Consider the following 20,411-nt stretch of genomic DNA (forward strand, 5'->3'; position numbering starts at 1 on the left):
GAAAACAGGTTTTTGTTTCCCAATTATTAGGAAATATACAAAGAATGGGCATCTTACAAGCTTGCTACCAAGTGCATCACTGTAATGATAATAGGTCCCCCGAAACGGGGCGCCATAGATATAGACTGACATGAACCGAGCTATATAAGTATATATCCTTATATACATGTGACATGTCTAGGGTCCATGCTAGAAGCAATGCCTTAGGGAATTGTGACTATCACTATGTAAGCTGCAGCACATGACTTTAGATTATAGAGCCACCATATAATATGTATGGATATAGCCTACAGCTTCTGGTAATCCCAGGCGGCTTCCCATGCGTGGTATTATAGGTAACCTAATGCTTGTGGAAGTATAGGCCTCCTACACATATACATGTATATACACACACAACCCAATCCCCCGGGAGAGATCGTGTTAAGCGGAGTTATTGTACCAACTTCCGCATCAGGAGTCCAGCCTCCAATCGCAGCCTTCTATCAATATGCTAGGTATCAGACATAAAACTGATAAGAACAGATCCTACCCCTGCTCTTATGGGAAGGATAAGAAGCGATATCCATATAGGCATACGCATACCTACATACAAATTTAGTAGGTGACGATAATATTGTAAAACTAGAACATGAGCAAAAATTAAAGCCATAGAAGGAACTCCAAGGACAAATTTCACTCTAGCATGTATATGTTTCTACTGCAGGGCTAGTATAAAATACAATATACATAATATATATATATATATATATATATATATATATATATATATATATATATATATATATACACACACACACACACACATATATACATACCATACCCGTGGCTTACCCCCCCGCAGGGGGACTGCTCATGTACCGCGTGTGGCCGTCACTCAGCTACTGCTCAGGGGCAGGATATGGTAGCTGCGTGCTGTCCCAGACTGGTTTCGATCCTGGGACCCTTCTGTTACAGGTGTACTCGCCTTAGCAGGTGAGCCCTTTTAGCGCCAGATTAACCCACTTTTCGAAGTGGGAATCAAAAAGACTACCTCAGTGCTGTGAGGCAGTAATGCCAACAACTACACTAGCCGCACGTTACTAACCTCTTCCTGTATGTGCTGCCGAAGGGAACACATGAGATATAAATAGATGCACATATGCATACCTTCTAAGGTAAGCACAGAAAACTGGTGAAAGGTTTTAAGACCAGCCTATAATGTAGTATATGTGCTGCCACATATATGCATGGGAAGTCTCTTTAAGGCGAGCCCATGTGAGGCATAAGCCTGGGGATGGGACGCCAAAGTGTGCTAACCCTGGGTGAAGGGTATGCTATAACCATAAGTTCTGGCAGCAGCACCAGAACAGTAGAGCTAGTACACCATGAGGCTATGATACTTCACAGGCTGAGATATCAAGCCATTAGATTAAGCTAGGCGCCCTTTGTTAAAGAACGAAGGGAAGCCTGCCAAGCGGCGCTGCATTGGCGGGACTGTCTCGCCAACCCCTCGCTTCTAGCTGTGATGCATCGATTGAACTGGCCTCTTTCAGAACCGCCTAACGTGGTGTTATGTGCAAAAGGGAATTGGGCTAGTGCCCATACAGCTAGCAACCAGCTATCCACTGTAGCTAGCACTAAACTCCTATTATACAAGGACAGGGCCTCCCCTACCTTTTGCGCTGAAGCACTCCCAGTGTGGTAGTCGTAAGAGACCCACGCTAAAGCACTCCCTGCTGCAGGTAGTGCACTGAGCTATACTGCTTGTGTGCAGGCAGTAACTACAGTCCTTAAAAGGGAAACAGGGGGCGCTGTTTGTTCATGAATACCGCGCTGTGCGTGTGCAAACTGCTACACTCCAGTTAGCACAGCGCTGCTAGCCCCCTTAATAGTATAAAGCGGTGATGCTGTCCTGCTGTGACAGGAGTGTGATGGTCATACAGCGCTGCATCGTGGAGCCGCATTGTGCTGGTATAACGTAAGGCTATTAGCCCTATGTTATAGCTAACAGGGAAGCCTGCTCAGCCCAGCCAGGAGCTGCGGGACGCGGCATCTCCTCCTGAGATTTAGATGAGGAGCGTTGCTAATTGTTAAGATGAGCCTAAGCAAAAACAGTGCTGCCTGCACCGGGAGAACATACAAACTCCACACAGCAAGAGCCGTGGAGAGATCCGAGCCCTGCGCTGATACTTATTTGTAGCTAGCACTTAAAAGCACTCCCTCCTACTTCTACTTTTGTGCTAGCAGCACTCCCAGCGTGGGAGGGGGAGGGAGTCGCATTAATTAACCCTGTTGCAGGAGTTAGGAGGCAGCCGCGCTCATTCAGGCGCTGGTCTGCACTGCACTGCATCTTTAACCAGCGGTAGGCAGTGGTGGCTGCCCCGCTGGTTGGGCTGTTGCGTGCTCGCAATTAGGGCCGCGAAGGGGGCGTGGCTTTGCCCCGAGTGCGGCCGCCATTTTAATACTGGGGGGCTACTGCTGCCTGCTTTAGACGCGGCAGGATGCCCTCCCAGGTACCTCTGAGGTCCCTTCACGGGGGGACTAATGCCGAGTATGTCTGCGCAGCCGCGCTAACGGACCGGCAGACCGCGCTGCTCTCAGATGAGGGCTTAGAGCACGAGCCCGACTACAGATGGCGCGGCTCTTATTAGACGCGGCAGGATGTATGACGCCCTATCAGTGTGTGCGCGCGCGTGCACTGTAAGGCTCGCCTCTGCCCACTTACTAGGAAAAAGTGGGCTGGGCGTAATGTAGGGAAGACATCCTTCCTCCCGGCCCTTCTGAGCGGGGTACGGGAGCATCAGCAGACACATCTATAAGGCTGGGCCCTTGTCTCAATAAGGGAAGCCTCTATACGCGGGTACTCCTACACCAAGGATCGTGCTGCTTGTCAGCGCTGCCTCATGTAGAGGGACTCGTCTGGTCTCCTGAAGCCCGCCATTACACTACCAATGGCAGATGGCAGGACCTCCCCTGTGCTTCACTATTTAGTGAGCAGCGGTGCGGCGTCTGTCATCTGTGTGATCTTACTCACACCGCCCAGCGTTTCTACTCCCATATAGAGAAGGGAGGAACAGGCGTCTCAGTGACAGTCACGGAATCACTGCCGCTTAACACGCACTTGCAGGGGCCCGCGCTCCATCCCCTCGTTAATAGGAGGGGGATGGCTAGGTATAAGCCAGAGACCCGGACGCTGACTGTCGAGTGCAGCGGCAGGTCTCGTCAGCAGCTCCGACACTACCACTTTCACTGGCAGGGGGAAGGAGCCGTGTGCGACAGCCATGCAGTGTGCGCTGTCCCTGAGCCCAGCGTTTTGGCCCACCACTCCAGCTAGTCAGGAGTAGTGGGATATACTTACGGACTGCTGCGGCCGGGTTGCTGGGCAGGGGGGCAAATGAGGAAACCCGGACACGAACCGGTTTCAGTTGTGGCGGGTCCTCATGGAGTCCGATGACTCTGTTTAAAGTCCCCCCTCAGGGTCACCGGACACAGACTGCAGTAGCCGTGTGGTGCCCTCCCGGCGGCTCCCACGTAGCAGGCAGACTGCCACAGTAAGCAGCCTGCCTGTCCTCAGCTTGTTAAATAAAAATAAAAAATAAAAATAAAAAATTATATGAGAAAGGCTGGAGACAGCCTCATGTGCGACCGGCTCTCTCGGGCACATTCTAAAAACTGGGGCTGATGGGGCATAGAGGGGGAGGAGCCAGTCACACTTCTAAATTATTTAAAGTGCCAGGCTCTACTCTACCACCGTCTATACCCCACTGTCTTGAACTCCAGTGTCCCCTAGTGGATGAAGGAGAAATTTCAAGAACTTTGAATGTATCCTCAAGTGCAGTTGTGAAAACCATTAAACGTTATGATGAAACTGGCTCTCATGAGGACCGCCCCAGGAAAGGAAGACCAAGAGTTACCTCTGCTGCAGAGCATAAGTTCATTAGTTACCAGCTTTAGAAACCGCTACTTAACAGCACCTCAGATTAGAGACCACATAAAGTCTTCATAGAGTTCAAGTAGCAGACAAATCTCAACATCAACTGTTCAGAGGAGGACTGCGTGAATCAGGCCTTCATGGTCGTATTGCTGCGAAGAAGCCACTACTGAGGATGAACAACAAGAAGGAGAGAATTGTTTGGGCCATGAAACACAAGGAATGGACATTAGACCATGGAAATCTGTACTTTGGTCTGATGAGCCCAAATTTTAGATTTTTGATTCTAACCGCCGTGTGAGACGCAGAGGTGGTGAGCGGATGGTTTCTGCATGTGTGGTTCCCACTGTGAAGCATGGAGGAGGTGTGATGGTGTGGGAGTGCTTTGCTGGTGACACTTTTGGTAATTTATTAAAAATTCAAGGCACACTTAACCAGCATGGCTACCACAGCATTCTGCAGTGCCATGTCATCCCATCTAGTTTGCGCTTACTGGGACCATCATTTGTTTTTCAAAAAGACAATGACCCGAAACACACCTTCAGGCTATGTAAGGGCTACTTGACCAAGAAGGAAAATGATGGGAGTGCTGCGTCAGATGACCTGACCTCCACAATCACCCTACCTAAACCCAATTGAGCTGATTTGGGATGAGTTGGACCACAGAGTGAATGAAAAGCAGCCAAGTGCTTAGCACCTCTGGGAATTCCTTCAAGACTGTTGGAAAACCATTCCAGGAGACTACCTCATGAAGCCGATTGAGAGAATGCCAAGAGTGTGCAAAGCGGTCATCCAAGCAAAAGGGGGCTACTTTGAGGAATCTAAAATATAAAAAACATTTTGATTTGTTTAACACTAATTCCATGTGTGTTCTTTCATAGTTTTGATGTCTTCGTTATTAATCTACTATGTTGAAAATAATTTAAATAAACAAAAACCATTGAATGAGGTGGTGTCCAAACTTTTGACTGGTACTGTATGGCAAAGCCTTTTCTTTTAAAGATGACTGCGGGCAGCGGGTTTACCGAGACATGTTCTTATACTATCGCGATGTGGTATGGAAATTCCACATGTTCTCACCATGAAACCATGGTTAGTCTGCTCAAAGCGGCTGAGAGAACCAGTGGCCAATCTTTGCCAAAGTTGGGGGACATTTTTGCTAGGAGTTTAGTAAAAAGCTAATAAGATCATTGCTGATCCGAGTCACCCATGTCACTCCCTTTATTTCTTGCTGCCCTCTGAGAAACGCGTTACCCGCCTTAGATGCCATACTAGCAGGTTGCAGAACAGTTTCTTTCCATCTGTAACGGTTAGCTTAAATTTTTCCTATTTGTTGTGTTTTATTTCTTTTTATTGGAGCTGCGAGATTGCAATGTCATTTCACTTGTGCATTTTGTAATGTTGTAGAGACAATAAATTGAGCTGAATCATTGATTTTCTTAAAAAACTAAAGCAAAGTATGCATTAACCCTTTCTTTCCCCTATTTATCAAAACAGGGAGAGGGGAAATACTAGTAAAGCGCATGACCAATTTCGGTCTTATTTACCGGCTGTCCATTGATCCTCTCTGGCTCTCCCGCTCATGTTTTTTGCCTTTGCCGCCAGACTTTCTCAGTCCCCTAAAGCAACAAATCCATGGTTAGAACTCTGGTTTAGAACATTGGACAATATTCTGTAGATCGATGACTTGGTGACTTTATCAGGGAGACACTAACTCAGGAGAAATAGTTATACCAGTACGCAAGTCCATGCACAACACAATTACATCATGGAGATTGTTCTCAATACACCAGCTTCCCCCAGTGACAGGCAGATTTCACCCAGTGACGACAAGCACTGCACTGCGCACAGGACAGTATTACAAGAAACATTTTTAGGAAGTTGTTTGTCAAAATTGTACTTCATTTTGTGAATGACTTTTAGACCTTTGGCTGCAGTCTGGTTATACCCCTATAAAAGTTCTAATAAGCAACTGCCCTTAATAAAAATCTAACTAAAACTGGTACACTGTACAAATCCGATCATAAATATAAGATATTAAGTGGCCAATAAATGAAATAAAAAAGGTTTTAATCTATTGGGATAACAACTTTTCTGCACCGCACAAATGGTTACAAGTCTTGACATAGCATCCATATTGTAGTAGATCTGCTTCGTAAAAACAAAACCTGACAATTTAAACATAGCGAGCTTCGAATTCTAGATGATCAGTGGTGTATAGTGGCAGAATGGTAATCGAGACACAGGTGGATTGCTGCTGCTGTTCCCCTAGAGACATTTGTTCCCTTTAGTAATGAGAAGCAGCCAAGGCCAGGCAGAGAGGTTACATCGCACAGACGGATGGATAGAATACCTGCATACTGTGGGAGGGACAACGCTGCTTTAAAAAACAGAAACTTAGGGTTGTAAAAACAAAGTTAATGCAGTGATGATATATAAAAATGTAAAACTCTAGCTTATAGTAGAACTACTTACCCAAAATCAGGGAATCTTCTTCTGTGCTTTCCTGCGTTTTCATTTAGTTCAGCGGCTTTGTCGTCATTTCTCTTCTCATCTACAGAAACTAATTGAAAAGGTACATGGTCACTGCTAAGAGATGGTAACATTATGAGATTATAAAGCCCTTTGAATGGTCTCAAGAACAAGAACTTGCCTGAAACGTGCTTGAGTAGAGATGGGCTGATCAAATAGACCGAGCCCAACTTTGCTTTTATCGTGCAAATATATCTGAACACATCTATGCGTAGTGTACGGCAAACACATCAATGCAAAATACGTAAACAAGAGAGCCATTTTCCAGGAGAGAAAAAGAATAAACTAGAACGAACAGAATCAGGTTAGTATGTAAACCCGATGGCTTACGTACTAACCCATTGGTGGGCGAGCTGCATTAGCTCAGTAACCCATTCTGCCCGACGGTCGCAGCTTGATCGACAGGCCGCAGCATTTGGGGACAGGGAGAAGATGGCGTGTTGCAGATTTCCCGGCCTTGGCAACGTAGGTAAGTCTGAATTCTGATGGTCGCGATGGTGAACCGTTCCCGCGTCTTTGGACGCGGCACCCGGCTCTGCGATGTTGTCAGGAGGTTACTATTTCCTTCAGACGCCTCCTACAGACTTATGGCCCGTACACACTGTCAGATAAACTGCATGATTTTAACGATAACGATAACGATCAGATCGTTAAAATCGTACAGTTTCTGGCCCCTGCAAACGACCAAAGGTCGATGTGTGGGCACGAATGGTCGATGACGACCATCGGCCGTCGCCCGTGCATGCAGACCAACCTGGTCGATATCGACCAGGTTAGCCTGTTTACCATAGGGACCCGCGATCGTTAATCGTGGGTCGTTGTAGTCGTTAGGGGGTTAATGCATGTGCTCTATAACGATCATTTAACACATGCAGGACGATCAGATAACGATTGTTATCTGATCGTGGTGCTGAATGACCGTGTGTACACACCATTAGAATATTGTATCAGGCCCGGTGTGGTATGAAGCATTTGTCCTCTAAAACATAAATATTTAATGTAACAAGACATAGTTACTTTCCTCTTCTGGAATGCACAACTCTATGGACACGTGTGCCATGGAAGGGTGATGAAAGGAATAAATATACTTATTAGTAAGGGAGCAATGGTGATTGAGCCGGTTAGCAGGAGAGTAATTATATACCTGGGGTCAGCGAGCAATGGTTATGCCCTGTATTATTTGGAGGCACATGCATGCAGCTTGATGAAACCAGTGGAACTGATATACACAAATATATAGCAGATTAGAATTCTGAGAAGAAAAATGGTACCAATGGCTATTGCCCTTACATACTATCCAATGGTCTTTAAATACTTTAATACAAGGATTTGTCACAAGTTCTGCAATGAATGCATAGTTTTATACAGTGTATCCTCAGAACACCCGTCACTTCATTCACAGTGCCTTATGTGGGGCAGTACACAACGTTAGGACTGTCCTCACAGGAGAGTCACATGACGTGGCATGTAACAATGCATGTTGTGTGTGGCCTGTGCTATTCCTAACATAAGCAAATACAGCTCTATTCAGCACTGGACATGAATACACTGAATCTCTGCTAAACACAATAGCTCGCTTCTTGCTGCAAGTAACTCCAGGAGCCGCTCTATATAACTTCACGTCAATCACATGATTCCTGCTCATACAGAGATTATATGAATTAAGCACTTGATATTACCACTCCCCAGCTAATATGCTTAGATCTTATGATTACCATCAAAATGTGCTATGTTTCAACACACTAACGCCTAAGCTTACCTTTAACGACTTTGCCTTTTCCTTTAGATTCTCTTAGCTTGGTATTCCTAACGCATTCTCCTGAGGAACTCTGAGCTAGCCCTTCCCCAGTAGGAGACTGGCTGGAGGTTAGAATGGTTTCAGTGTTAGTCCTGTGGGCGGGGGAGGAGGAGGAAGTGGAAATGGAGGGGTGGGACTCCGGGAGACTACCTAAACTTTCTGCCGCTCTGGACTTTTCAATCCTTTGATCGCCATCTTGGCCTCCAAGCTGTTCTTCAGGGTCTTCAGGTCTTTTCTCACAAGGTCTCCCAGTTTCTGCTAGCAACGTCTCTTCTGCCTCGTCCTCCTGTGTATCCAATTTAACAGAATTTGTCAAGATAACCGTACCATATGCAGATGTTAAAGAAAAAAAAAAAAAAATTAAACATTTTATTTTTCATTTTGGCTTAAAAACATTTAACCCTATAATAGGATTTTTGGTACTCACCATTAAATCAGTTTCTCAATCCATTTGGGGGACATTGGATACCATGGGACATAGAGGGCGCTATTCAAGGAGCAGGCACAATTGTAAACTAAAACTTGTTTGTGTGCTGCCTCCTAGCCCCTCTACATACCATAGTGCCTTACTTTGACTTTAATAAGCTCACAGGAGACAAAGATAACACACCTAACTAGGGATAGGCAATCTGAAGTCCAGCATTGAATGGTTGCTGGGCTTCCGACATCAATCCATACGATGTGATGGCAACTAGCCATACATTGCAACAATTTGATAGTATAACAGTTATACTTTCGTGCGAAAAGGGGACGAAGCCTGTGGCAAAGGGAGCAGAGCCTCACGGATCACCTGTCTACACACTGTGGGGATGTGCCCAGAACTCTCCGAGATGCTGGGTTGTTCCTAGGCAACCCCTACATTGTGAATAGATGCCGTGAATACAGTAGCTGCAGTGTGTGCTCCCCCGCCCTACAGCCAGCCATCGGATGGGCATTAGAAAGCTACATCAGATGGCTGGCAACCATCGAAATCCCGGTATTCGATGGAAAACTTATTTCCATCGAATTGGAAACCTCGATGGTTGCTAACCCTACATATAACTCCACTCAAACAAGACCAGGTGACAGACTTGCATAATTGCTCCACAGAGACATCATGTCACGCTGTCTAAGAGGTGCTCACCGATCTGGTAGAATGACCCACCAGGCGACCTGGAATTGACGGTCCCTCCAAAACACTTGTTGGTTGATCTACCTTACCACCAACTGTTTTGTCGCTGGCCAACTTCTCTTCATAGAGCGCCAGGAGGCAGTCTGTTTTACAGAATAAAGCAGATCTCTCCACATAGATCCGCAAAGCTCTGACATCAAGAAGGCCCAAAGCATTCCTGCTGCCAGAGGATGGAGTCATCATCCAGAGTCGGAATCACAATATCCCAGTTAAGATAAAACCGGAAGACTACCTTCAGCTGAAAATAAAGTCTGGTTCGCAGAACCGCCCAGCCTTCATAAAAATGAGAAACGGTGACCTGCAAGAAAGTCTCGTCTGGCAGATGAAATGGCCAGCAAAAAAGAAACAGTCTAGGTTAGAAAGTTGAGATCCATGACATCTAGGAGGTACAAAAGCTGGCTGGATAGGACCAAATTAAGATCCCACTTAACCAACGAAGGAACAACGGGTGGCTGGACATGAAGCATATACACCCTGAAGAAAGGTCTAGACTTCAGGAATGTCGGCCAACTGACATTGGAAAAATATTGAAAAGGGACAAAACCTGAACCTTTAGTGAAGAAAGCATCAACCCACAGTCCAAGCCATCCTGCAGGAATGACAACAGACGAGCCAAGTTGAATGAAGAAATATGAGCCCATGTCCGTACACACCAGAAGTGTAAATCCTCAATAACTTGATATTGGCTTTCTGGCTTTTATCATGGTCTGAATGACCTGATCAGAGAGGCCCTTACCTCAGAGGGTCATGGTTTCAACAGCAATGTCGTCAAAGCCAAATGAGCCAAGTCCTGATGGAAAAACGTGCCTCGACTGAACAGAGGGATGGATGGGGAATCGCATGATCCGCCATAATGCTGAATTTTGACCAGTTCGGAGCCACCAGGATGATGAGAACTCCCTCTGCTTTTGCAATCGGTAAAAACGGATACACTAATCGGAACTTCCGGGAGACTGTCATTGCATCTACCAGTTTAGATCCCTCAGGCGTGTGCCGTAGAGTGGTACCTTGTGGTTTAGTCGAGAGGCCATCAAATCCATCACTGGCACGAGTTGGTTGAAGAGCTCCTGATGAAGGGATGAACCTCATGCCAGCTCAGAAAATAGGCTTCACAGTTGTATATGCCTGGGATGAACACTCCCGATGTTACTCACACATCTTTCTGCCCATCGAAAGCTTTTGACTGTATCTGCCAGTGCCATGAAGCTGCGTGTTGCGCATTGGTGGTTGATGTAAGAAAGAAAGGGGGGGGGGGGGGGCGAGAAAGAAAAAAAAAAAACCCTCACAGCTCTTCAAAGAAGACCATGACCACTCCCTTGAGCACAAAAAAAAAACTAAGGCACTATGGGATGTAGAGTGGGGACGAGGCAGCCCACTAACACGTTTAGTTTACACGGTGTCTGCAAATTCCACCATGTCGAATGCCGACACCATGGACCCTAGGACTCTCATTGCCGAGTGTACCGACACCCTGCAACTGGTTAGGCAACTGTGAATCCTCAGTTGTAGGGAGGAAACCTTTTCCGGAGTCAGGAAGATCCTTTGCTGCTGGAAATCCAGAAGGGCTCCCAAATGAACCATCCGTTGTGAAGGGATCAGAGATGACTTCTTCCAATTTATCAACCACCCGTGTGCTTGAAGACAAGCAATGGTCAGGTGGAGATGTCGAAGCAGTACTTCTGAGGAGCTCGCCAACAGAAGGAGATCGTCCAGATACAGCAGCAGCCGTATACCCTGGTTCCGAAGGTGGGCGGCCATAATTGCCATTACCTTGGTGAATACCGTTGGAGCCGTGGAAAGGCCAAAGGGCAACGCCCGAAACTGGTAGTGATTTAGCAGAATAGCAAACCTCAGATACCGCTGGTGTGCAGGTGCTATGGGCACGTGGAGCTAGGCGTCCTGGATATCCAGGGAGACCATGTAATCCCCGGGTTCCATCGCCAGAATGATGGAACGTAACGCTTCCATCCTGATTTTGGGAACCCTGAGATATTTGTTCAGAGACTTCAAATTGAGGATAGGGCGATGAGAACCATTGGGCTTCTGCACCAGAAACAGTAGAATAGTACCCCGTCCCACGTTGAGACTGTGGAATGGGAACAATGACCCCTGCTTGCAGCAAGGACTCTATAGCTAACTGAATCTGCGAGGCCTTAGTTTTTTCCAGAGAAGGAGTCGTGCAAAAAAACTGGCGGGGCGGCCTGAGTCGAAAAGACAGGGCATACCCCTGGGAGACTACTTCTCGAACCCAGGCATCCGTGGTGGTATTGTGCCAGCACTGGGCGAATTGAAGAAGTCGGCCTCCCACTCTGAGGTCCCCCAGAGGGAGGCCCGTTCCATCAGGCAGAAGGTTTATCCTCCTGCTTGGAAGAAGGGCGCCTAGCACTCCATGCTTGCTTCTTGGTCTTCGAGGCGACCTTGGATGCCGATTGCCTCGGGAAGGACTGACCCTTGACCTTACCCTGAACCCAAAATGACAGAAAGGCAGAGCTCCTTGCCTTAGCTGGCGCTGAAGCCGAAGGGAGGAAGGCTGACTTGAATTTAGCCAGGGTATCCACTATTTTGTCAAAGTCTGGACCAATAGTAACTCTCCATTAAAAGGCAAAGCCTCCAGGCCCTTTTTAGAGTCTGTATCAGCCCTCCAGGACCTCAACCACAAGGACCGACGAGCAGACACAGCTGCAGCCGAAACCCTAGAGGTCAGCAGACTGGCATCCAACGACGCTTCCCCAATATAGGAAGCCACATCCGTCATCTGTCCTATTAACGCTCTCGGAATATCCGGAGCATCCTCAGGAAAGGAATCTTCCAAAGCGTTGGCCCAGCTCTCGATGGCTTTAGCCACCCAGGAGATGGTCATGGACGGGCGAGCCACCGCCCCAGAGAGAGAGTAAATGGACTTCAGACAAGTTTCCACCTTCCTGTCCGTGGGATACTTCAAAGAGGAGATAGACGGCGATGGCAGCGTAGCGCTTTTAATCAAGCGTGTGACATGGGAATCCACCGCTGGTGGGGTTTCCCATTTCCTGCAATGAGCTTCAGGAAAAGGATAATTAGACGCCAGCCTTTTCTGTGGTTGGAATCTCTTACTGGGCAACTGCCAGGCCACCGCCATATGATCCGTTAATTGGTCAGACAGGGGAAAAACATTCAAAGTTACCTTAGCTTTTTTAAAATTAGGATACTTCGCCCCAGGAGCCGGCGCATCATCCTCTATATGGAGGATGGCCCGCACCTGTTCTAACCAATGCCAGCACATTAATGGAGGACTTAGTCTCCACCTCCTGGCCCATGGCATCAGTCAGAGTCCTCATGAATCTCTCAGTCATGTGAAGACACAGCAGAGTCCGACAATTGCGCCGTCAGTGAACTCACAACATGACGCTTGGACGCCTTTGGTGGCACATCACTTTGCAACATCGACCGAAACGCCGAAGATGAGGCCGCCAGACTCTGAACAGAGCTGGAGAGAAAATCCACCCAGGCACCACAGACTGCTGCGTCACAGGGGGAGACTGAACATACACAGGCAGCCCTGTATAGGGACCCATAGTCTGGGACCCGGGGGAAGACCGCAACAACTGCGGAATACCCGGGGAATGGGGGATGGTGGGCTGGGGCAACGCCCCAGAAGGGACCATTGTTGGGACCAATAAACGGTCCGCAATTGACGCCAGCACCTGGGAAAACATCGCCCAAGGCGATATAGGGGGTTTAAAGGGGCCAGGTACCAGCTGGCACCGCCCGCACAGACCATCCTGAGATAAATCCTCCCTATCAACCCATGTAGAACAGCGTCTGCACTAAAACAACACAGGAGCCACAGAGTGCTCAGTCTCCTCATCAGACATGATACAGTAAATACTCAATGAATACGTATCACAAGAGGAAGGATGGTGATAACACCTGCGCACTCACAAGTATGCAACTCAAACAGTCCACAATATGATTATAGAAGTGAGGTCCACAGAAAACGCTCTTCCCCCATACACCTGCCGGGCCGCAGAAGAAGATAAGGGACAGGTATAAGCTGACAGTAAGTAGAAATAAGTCACAGACAGGCAGCACTAGCAATAGTCACATACAATGCAGGAAGATATACTCACTGCACTTTTCGCTACAATCAACCGCCCAGATTCAGTGTCTGGGAGGGCTATAGCGCTGTGTACACTGTCCTTCAGCAGGGGAGAGGTACACAGGGGGACCGGTCCACTTGATACCGCCTGGGAGCTCTGCGATCTGCCAGTGAAGATGGCCGCCGGAGACCTCAGAGGAGGAGTGGCCGAGAGATAACAGCAGCTCAGCGACGCCAGACCCGTGTAGAAAGGCGCGCTGAGCTGAGGGGAGGAGCTGCTAGACAGGGAAGGCTGCCTCCCCTGGCTAGCAATTAACCTCCCAGGTTGCCGGTCCCGCTTCCAGCATATCACCCTGGTGGTCTAGCGGTCATGCGGGGTATACCTCAGAGAGGGGGAGCCCGCCACCGCTGCTTGCGCCTCCGGTCTGTCCCCAGAGACCGGAGGCATCTGACTGCATTTAAAGTATCCGCGGGCCGCCGCACGCAGCGACCTGCGGCTTACCTGATCCCCGTCGCTTCCGGCAGCAGTCCTGGGATTCCCCAGAGCCCAGCTACTACAAACTGGGGTCCCGCCACGATCCCCAGATCTGAACTGGTGTCGCGGCGCCAGCAGGGATATGAGCGGCAGCGTGGACGTCCTAAAGGACAGTCTGGTGCTGCCGCTCAAACAGTGTAAAAAAAATATGAGATATGGTAAGAACTTACCCTTGTTATCTCTATTTCTACGAAGTCCATAGGGTTCCACAGGATACCTTGGGGTATAGGTGTGACGTCAGTCGCAGGGCACCAAAGAGTTAAGCTTTCAGCCTCCCAGGATGCACTAGGTCCCCCTCCTATACCCCGCCCCCAGGCCAAGGCACCTCAGTTAGTTACCAAGCCATAGGCCGGAGGAGGAGAAGGAAGAGAGAGAACAAAGATCTGGACACATACAAGAATCACATTCTCACCAGAGGGAGACGGAAAACCGGTGACCAGAGCAAAGCCCATCTGCAGCACAGGTGCGACAGGGCGGGAGTCCTGTGGAACCCTATGGACTTCGTAGAAATAGAGATAACAAGGGTAAGTTCTTACCATATCTCATATTTTCTACTTCAGGGTCCATAGGGTATCCACAGGATACCTTGGGGATGTCCCAAAGCAGTATCCTTTAAGGGTGGGGACGCTCCTGTGCAGAAAGGAGAATCCGCCGCCCGAAGGAAGCATCCTGAGAGGCGAAGGTGTCAAACCTGTAATACCTCACGAAGGTATGGACAGAAGACCACGTAGCAGCCTTGCAGATCTGAACTGCCGAGGCACCACGTCAAGCTGCCCACGAAGGACCCACAGACCTAGTGGAATGAGCCTTCAGAGAAGGAGGGACCGGTAGGCCTTCATGAAGATAAGCTTCAGAAATAGCCATACGGATCCAGGCTGCCAAAGTTTGCTTTGAAGCAGGCCAACCCGTTTTACAGAAGCCATAGAGGACAACAAAGCGTCCGACTTCCTAAACAAAGAAGTGCGGTCCACATAAGTCCTTAAGGCCCGCACAACATCCAAAGAGGCCTCACCCACGGAAAGACCCGGTGAGTTAAAGGCCGGAACAACTATTTCCTCGTTAACCTGAAACTGGGAAACAACTTTGGGGAGAAACTCGGGCCGAGTGCGGAGCACTGCCCTGTTCCCATGAAAAAAACCAAGAAAGGGGGTCTACAAGAAAGAGCCCCTAACTCAGAAACACGTCTGGCTGAAGCAACGGCCAGAAGGAAAACAGTCTTAGCTGTTAGCCATTTAATATCCACTGAGCCCAGTGGTTCAAACGGCGGTCCTTGGAGAGTCCTCAGGACCACAGCCAAATCCCAAGGCGCCACAGGTGGAACAAAGGGCGGCTGAATACGGAGAACACCTTGCATAAAGGTGCGCACATCCGGGATTGTAGCAATCCTACGGTGAAACCAGACAGATAGGGCCGAAACCTGTACCTTCAAAGAAGCAAGGCGAAGCCCATGATCTAGTCCCGCTTGCAGGAAGGCGAGAATCCGAGACAGACGAAACTCCCGCGGTGCATAACCTCTCGGTCGACACCACTGGAAGAACGTATGCCACACGCGATGGTATATCCTCGCGGAAGACGGTTTCCGAGCTCGTAACATGGTACACAGCATAGAGCTGGCAAACCCCCAGGACCTCAGCATGGCCGTCTCAACAGCCACGCCGCCAAAGACAGCCGAGTCAGGTCCGGGTGAAGACAAGGACCCTGAGACAGAAGGTCCGGTCGTAGCGGCAACCGCAGAGGACTGTCCACGGACAGACCCTGAAGGTCTGAGAACCAGTGCCGTCTGGGCCACGCGGGAGCTATCAACAGGAGCGTCCCTCCTTCCTGTTTGAATTTCCGGATTACCCGTGGAAGAAGGGAGACCGGAGGGAACAGGTATGCGAACCTGAACGTCCACCGGACGGACAGAGCATCCACCAGAGACGCCCCTTCGTCTCTTGTGCGAGACCCGTACACCGGCAACTTGTTGTTGTGCCGGGACGCCATGAGGTCGATTTCTGGAAGACCCCACCTGTCCACCAGTAGTTGAAAAACGTCCGGGTGCAGGGACCATTCCCCTGGATGAACGTCCTGGCGACTTAGAAAGTCCGCCTCCCAATTTAGCACTCCCGGGATGAAGACCGCTGATATGGCCGGAAGATTGCGCTCCGCCCAAACCAGGATCCGAGAGACCTCTACGAGAGCCGCCCGACTGCGAGTTCCTCCTTGCCTGTTTATGTAGGCCACGGTGGTAGCATTGTCCGACTGGACCTGCACCGGGTGACCCTGGAGAAACCGCTGTGCCTGCAGGAGAGCATTGAAGACCGCACGGAGTTCCAAGATATTTATTGGAAGCTCCGCTTCTGTCGGTGTCCACCTGCCCTGGAACAAGTGTGGACCCGAAACTGCTCCCCAGCCTCGAAGACTGGCGTCCGTTGTCAACAGGACCCAATTTGGAACCCAGAACGGACGTCCCTTGTTGAGGTGGGTCATCTTTAACCACCACGCAAGGGACAGGCGAACCTCCGGGGTGAGCACAATCGTCTGGAACTTCAGAGACTGAGGCAGCCCGTTCCACTTGGACAGGATCAGGTGCTGCAGAGGTCTAGAGTGAAACTGGGCGTATTCCACCATGTCGAACACCGACACCATGGAGCCCAGTAACCTCATCGCCGAGTGTAAGGACACCCGGCGGCTGTGCAGACAACTGCGCACCCTTGACTGTAAAGCAGAGATCTTGTCCTCCGTCACGAAGATCCTTTGCTGTCCCGAGTCCAATAAGGCTCCAAGATGCAGAATCCTCCGAGACGGGATTAGAGTGGACTTCTGCCAGTTAATTAGCCAGCCGTGCCGTTGCAGCAGTGCAATGGTCAGGTCCAAGTGGTGTAACAGGAGCTCTGGAGATCCTGCCACCAATAACAGGTCGTCCAAGTACGGCAACATGCGGACTCCTTGCAGCCGCAGAGAAGCCGCCATGACCGCCATAGCGTCCTGTATGTCCAATGACACCATGTAGTCCCCAGGTTCCAGCGCCAGAATGATGGACCGTAGGGTCTCCATCCGAAACTTCGGGACCCGCAAAGACTTGTTGAGTGCTTTGAGGTTGAGAATCGGACGATATGACCCATTGGGTTTCTGTACCAAAAATAGATTTGAATAGAAACCCTGGCCCCTCTGGGAGAATGGAACAGGCACTATAACTCCAGCCTGGAGCATAGTGTGCAATACCTTCCGCAGCTCCGTAGCCTTGTTCCGGTCTGATGGTAGACCCGTGGTGAAGAATCGAGCCGGGGGTCTGTGCCGGAAGGAGAGGGCGTACCCGTGAGAGACCACCTCCAGAACCCAAGTGTCTGTCGTAGTGAACGACCAACACCGGGAGAACTGCAGCAGGCGGCCTCCCACCCTGGGATCCCCCAAGGGGAGACCCGGACCGTCAGGCCGCAGGCTTGTCATCTGGCTTGGGGGCCGGACGTCTGGTACTCCATGCCTGTTTCCGGGGCTTGCCCGATTTCTTAGGGCCAGCCTGTCGAGGAAACGACTGTGGTTTGGGCCTGCCCTGGGCCCTAGATGACCGAAAGGACGATGGTCCAGAACCAGAAGGAGCAGCGGCCGACGGGAGACAAGCAGATTTGGCTGCCGCCAGCGTGGCCACAATCTTATCCAGATCCGGACCGAAGAGAACTTCTCCGGTAAACGGCAACGCTTCCAGACCTTTCTTGGATCTGCGTCCGCCTTCCAGGATCGCAGCCACAAGGTGCGACGAGCAGCTACCGCTGCTGAAGAAATTCTAGACACCAGAGTACTAATGTCTAGAGCCGCCTCGTTGATGTAGGTGGCCGAATCACGGAGATTGCCAATCAACTCCGCTTGTTCGGCCGGACAGTCGGATTCAAAAGAAGCCTCTAATGAATCCGCCCAGCGCTCCATCGCTCTGGCAACCCAGCAAATGGCCATAGCCGGCCGTGCTGCCCCCCCTGCAAGGGAATAAGCGGACTTCAGGCAGATTTCTACCTTGCGGTCCGTAGCATCCTTAAGGGAGGACATGGATGGCATCGGCAATGTGGCACTACGGACAAGACGGGTCACGTGAGAATCCACCTGTGGAGGGGATTCACACTTAGCAAAATAATTATCCGCGAACGGATAAGCCACCGCCAGGCGTCTCTGCGGCTGGTATCTTTTGCCAGGTTGTTTCCACGCCTCCTCTAAATGGTCCACCAACTGACCCGAAAGAGGAAAGACTGTGGCATCGCCCTTCACATCTTTGAAAAAGGCATACTTAGATTTAGCCGCTGGGGGAACTTCGTCCTCAATCACCAAGGCTGTGCGGACCGCCCGAATAAGTCCAGGAATATATACTTTGGACTTAGCATCAGCGTCCTTAGTATGGAAAGGTTCCTGATCGTAAGGATCCAGAATCTCCCCATCATCAGACGTCCCTTCGTCATCCTCATAAGGAGCGGACAGAGACGCCACCGGCCTTTTATGAGGCCGCATCACAGACTCCCCTTGCAATACATCCGACAAGTGCTGTAAAGAACTCGTCAGGGAGTTAACCCACGCTGGCTCCTGAGAACCCGGGAGCGGGGAAATAGGGAGACTGTGGGGTACCACCAATTGTCGTGGGAACCCCTGCATGGGTGACGACACCACAGACTGCTGGGACAAACCCATCGGAGTAAACGCGGGCTGCGGAGCTAACTGGCCCACTAAAGCTGTTAACGCCTGAGCGAAACAAGCCCAGGGCGGCTCCTGTACCGGTGCTGTAACCGTAATAGGCCGCGCCATGGACAACACTGCCGGCAAAGGCCCTCCGCGCTACCCTCCCCCTCCGCTAACGGTACTTTGCACGTGGTACACTGTAGCCGGAGGGGAAAATCACTTTCAGACATGATGGCACCACGTATGTGACCTCTCTCACCAATTAAGTATTAAATAGGCGAGAGACCACCCTGCAGCACCGCACCGCAAGGGCTTTAGCAGAAAGAACAGGGACAGTAATAAAGCTGACAGTTTAGTGAAGAATAGTTACAGGCAGCGCTAGCACAGTCACATACAATGCAGAGAAATAACAATTCCTGCACTAACAGCGCTGATCACTCAACTACACAGACACAGGGCCTGGTAGGACACAGCGCTGCATACACAGACCTGAGCCACAGCGGAGGAGAGGTATGCGGGGGGACCCAGACCACGATGCTTCCTTCCAGACTTCCAGCAGCGTTCACCATGCGTTGCAGAGAAGATGGCCGCCGAGGAGCAGAGAGAAGCTGGCCTGGGGGAGGAGCGCTGACACAGGACCAGTCAGCACAGTGCAGAGAGGGCTGTGTGCAGCGGGGGAGGCGCCGGCTGTGAGACAGGGAAGGCGCGCTCCCCTGGCATGCATTTAACCCCTGGGACGCCGCAGCGCTACCGCTCTGCTGCGGTCCGCTGTCCCAGGGGGTAGTGGAAGCGCAGGTTGGTCGCCTGGCTCCACGCTGCAGCCAGTCCCCAGGGAGCCCCCTGCCTGGGGACTTAGGACCATGTGATCAGCGGGGACCCACCGCGGGACCCCGCTGCTTACCTCTGTCCCCCTTGAATCCGGCCATGGTCCGGAGCATCTGGGGTCACCGCTAGCTGTGACCCCAGACGCCCACCAGCATCCCCGGATCAGTACCGGCGTTCTGGTACCGGCGGGGTGTAGGGAAGACAGCATGGACGTCAGGACTGACTGTCCATGCTGTTCATCCAGTTGTGCAGCCACAGCTGCATGAAGAATAAGCTTCAGGGGCTCTTCTAGCCCCCACTCCAACAGGTGCACCCGACTCCGGCCGGGCACCAAACTAAACTGAGGTGCCTTGGCCTGGGGGCGGGGTATAGGAGGGGGACCTAGTGCATCCTGGGAGGCTGAAAGCTTAACTCTTTGGTGCCCTGCGACTGACGTCACACCTATACCCCAAGGTATCCTGTGGATACCCTATGGACCCTGAAGTAGAAAATAATAATAATTTTCTTCTAATAAAAATAAGCTTAGGGGCTGCTCCTGCAGCCCCACTGCGACAGGGTGACCCAACTCCGGCCGGGCACCAACTAAAACCGAGGTGCCTGTGGCTCGGGGGTGGGGTATAGAGGAGGATGGATCCAAGTGCATCCTGGGAGCAGTGAAAGCTTTAACTGCGTGGATCCAGATCCAGTGATACCCCAAGGTCAACCCTGTGGACCCCCTATGGACGCTGAAGTAGAAATTTTTCTTGAGTACCGGGACATTACCATTTCATCTGCATCCCAACCCCCAAATCCCTTTACCCTCACTATAACACACATCTGTCCCTGTCTGTATCACGTTCCAAACACACACACTCCTTTCCTCTGTTCCATATTGGGCACATACGTGTCATGTTTTTTGTGGTGTCTAACGTAAACAACTTAAAGCCG

At 50.3% G+C, this 20,411-nt stretch overlaps 1 protein-coding gene across 4 annotated transcripts in view; it reads right to left on the minus strand.

The window, feature by feature from the left end:
- LOC148543358 (neurabin-1-like) overlaps positions 1-20,411 on the minus strand; it is a 111,956-nt gene that overhangs the window by 29,784 nt on the left and 61,761 nt on the right. For 3 of the 4 annotated variants that reach the window (XM_088471454.1, XM_088471536.1, XM_088471367.1), the window contains exons 13-15: positions 8,202-8,526; positions 6,386-6,473; positions 5,458-5,529 (exon numbers count right to left, since the gene is read on the minus strand). In XM_088471454.1, coding sequence (XP_088327580.1) covers positions 5,458-5,529; positions 6,386-6,473; positions 8,202-8,526 — 485 coding nt within the window. The remainder of the gene's footprint in view (positions 1-5,457; positions 5,530-6,385; positions 6,474-8,201; positions 8,527-20,411) is intronic. The other variant, XM_088471599.1, reaches the window with a different exon arrangement.

This window comes from Taudactylus pleione, unplaced genomic scaffold, assembly GCF_031769625.1.
Source record: "Taudactylus pleione unplaced genomic scaffold, aTauple2 ptg000004l, whole genome shotgun sequence".
NCBI classification, from domain to species: Eukaryota; Metazoa; Chordata; class Amphibia; order Anura; family Myobatrachidae; genus Taudactylus; species Taudactylus pleione.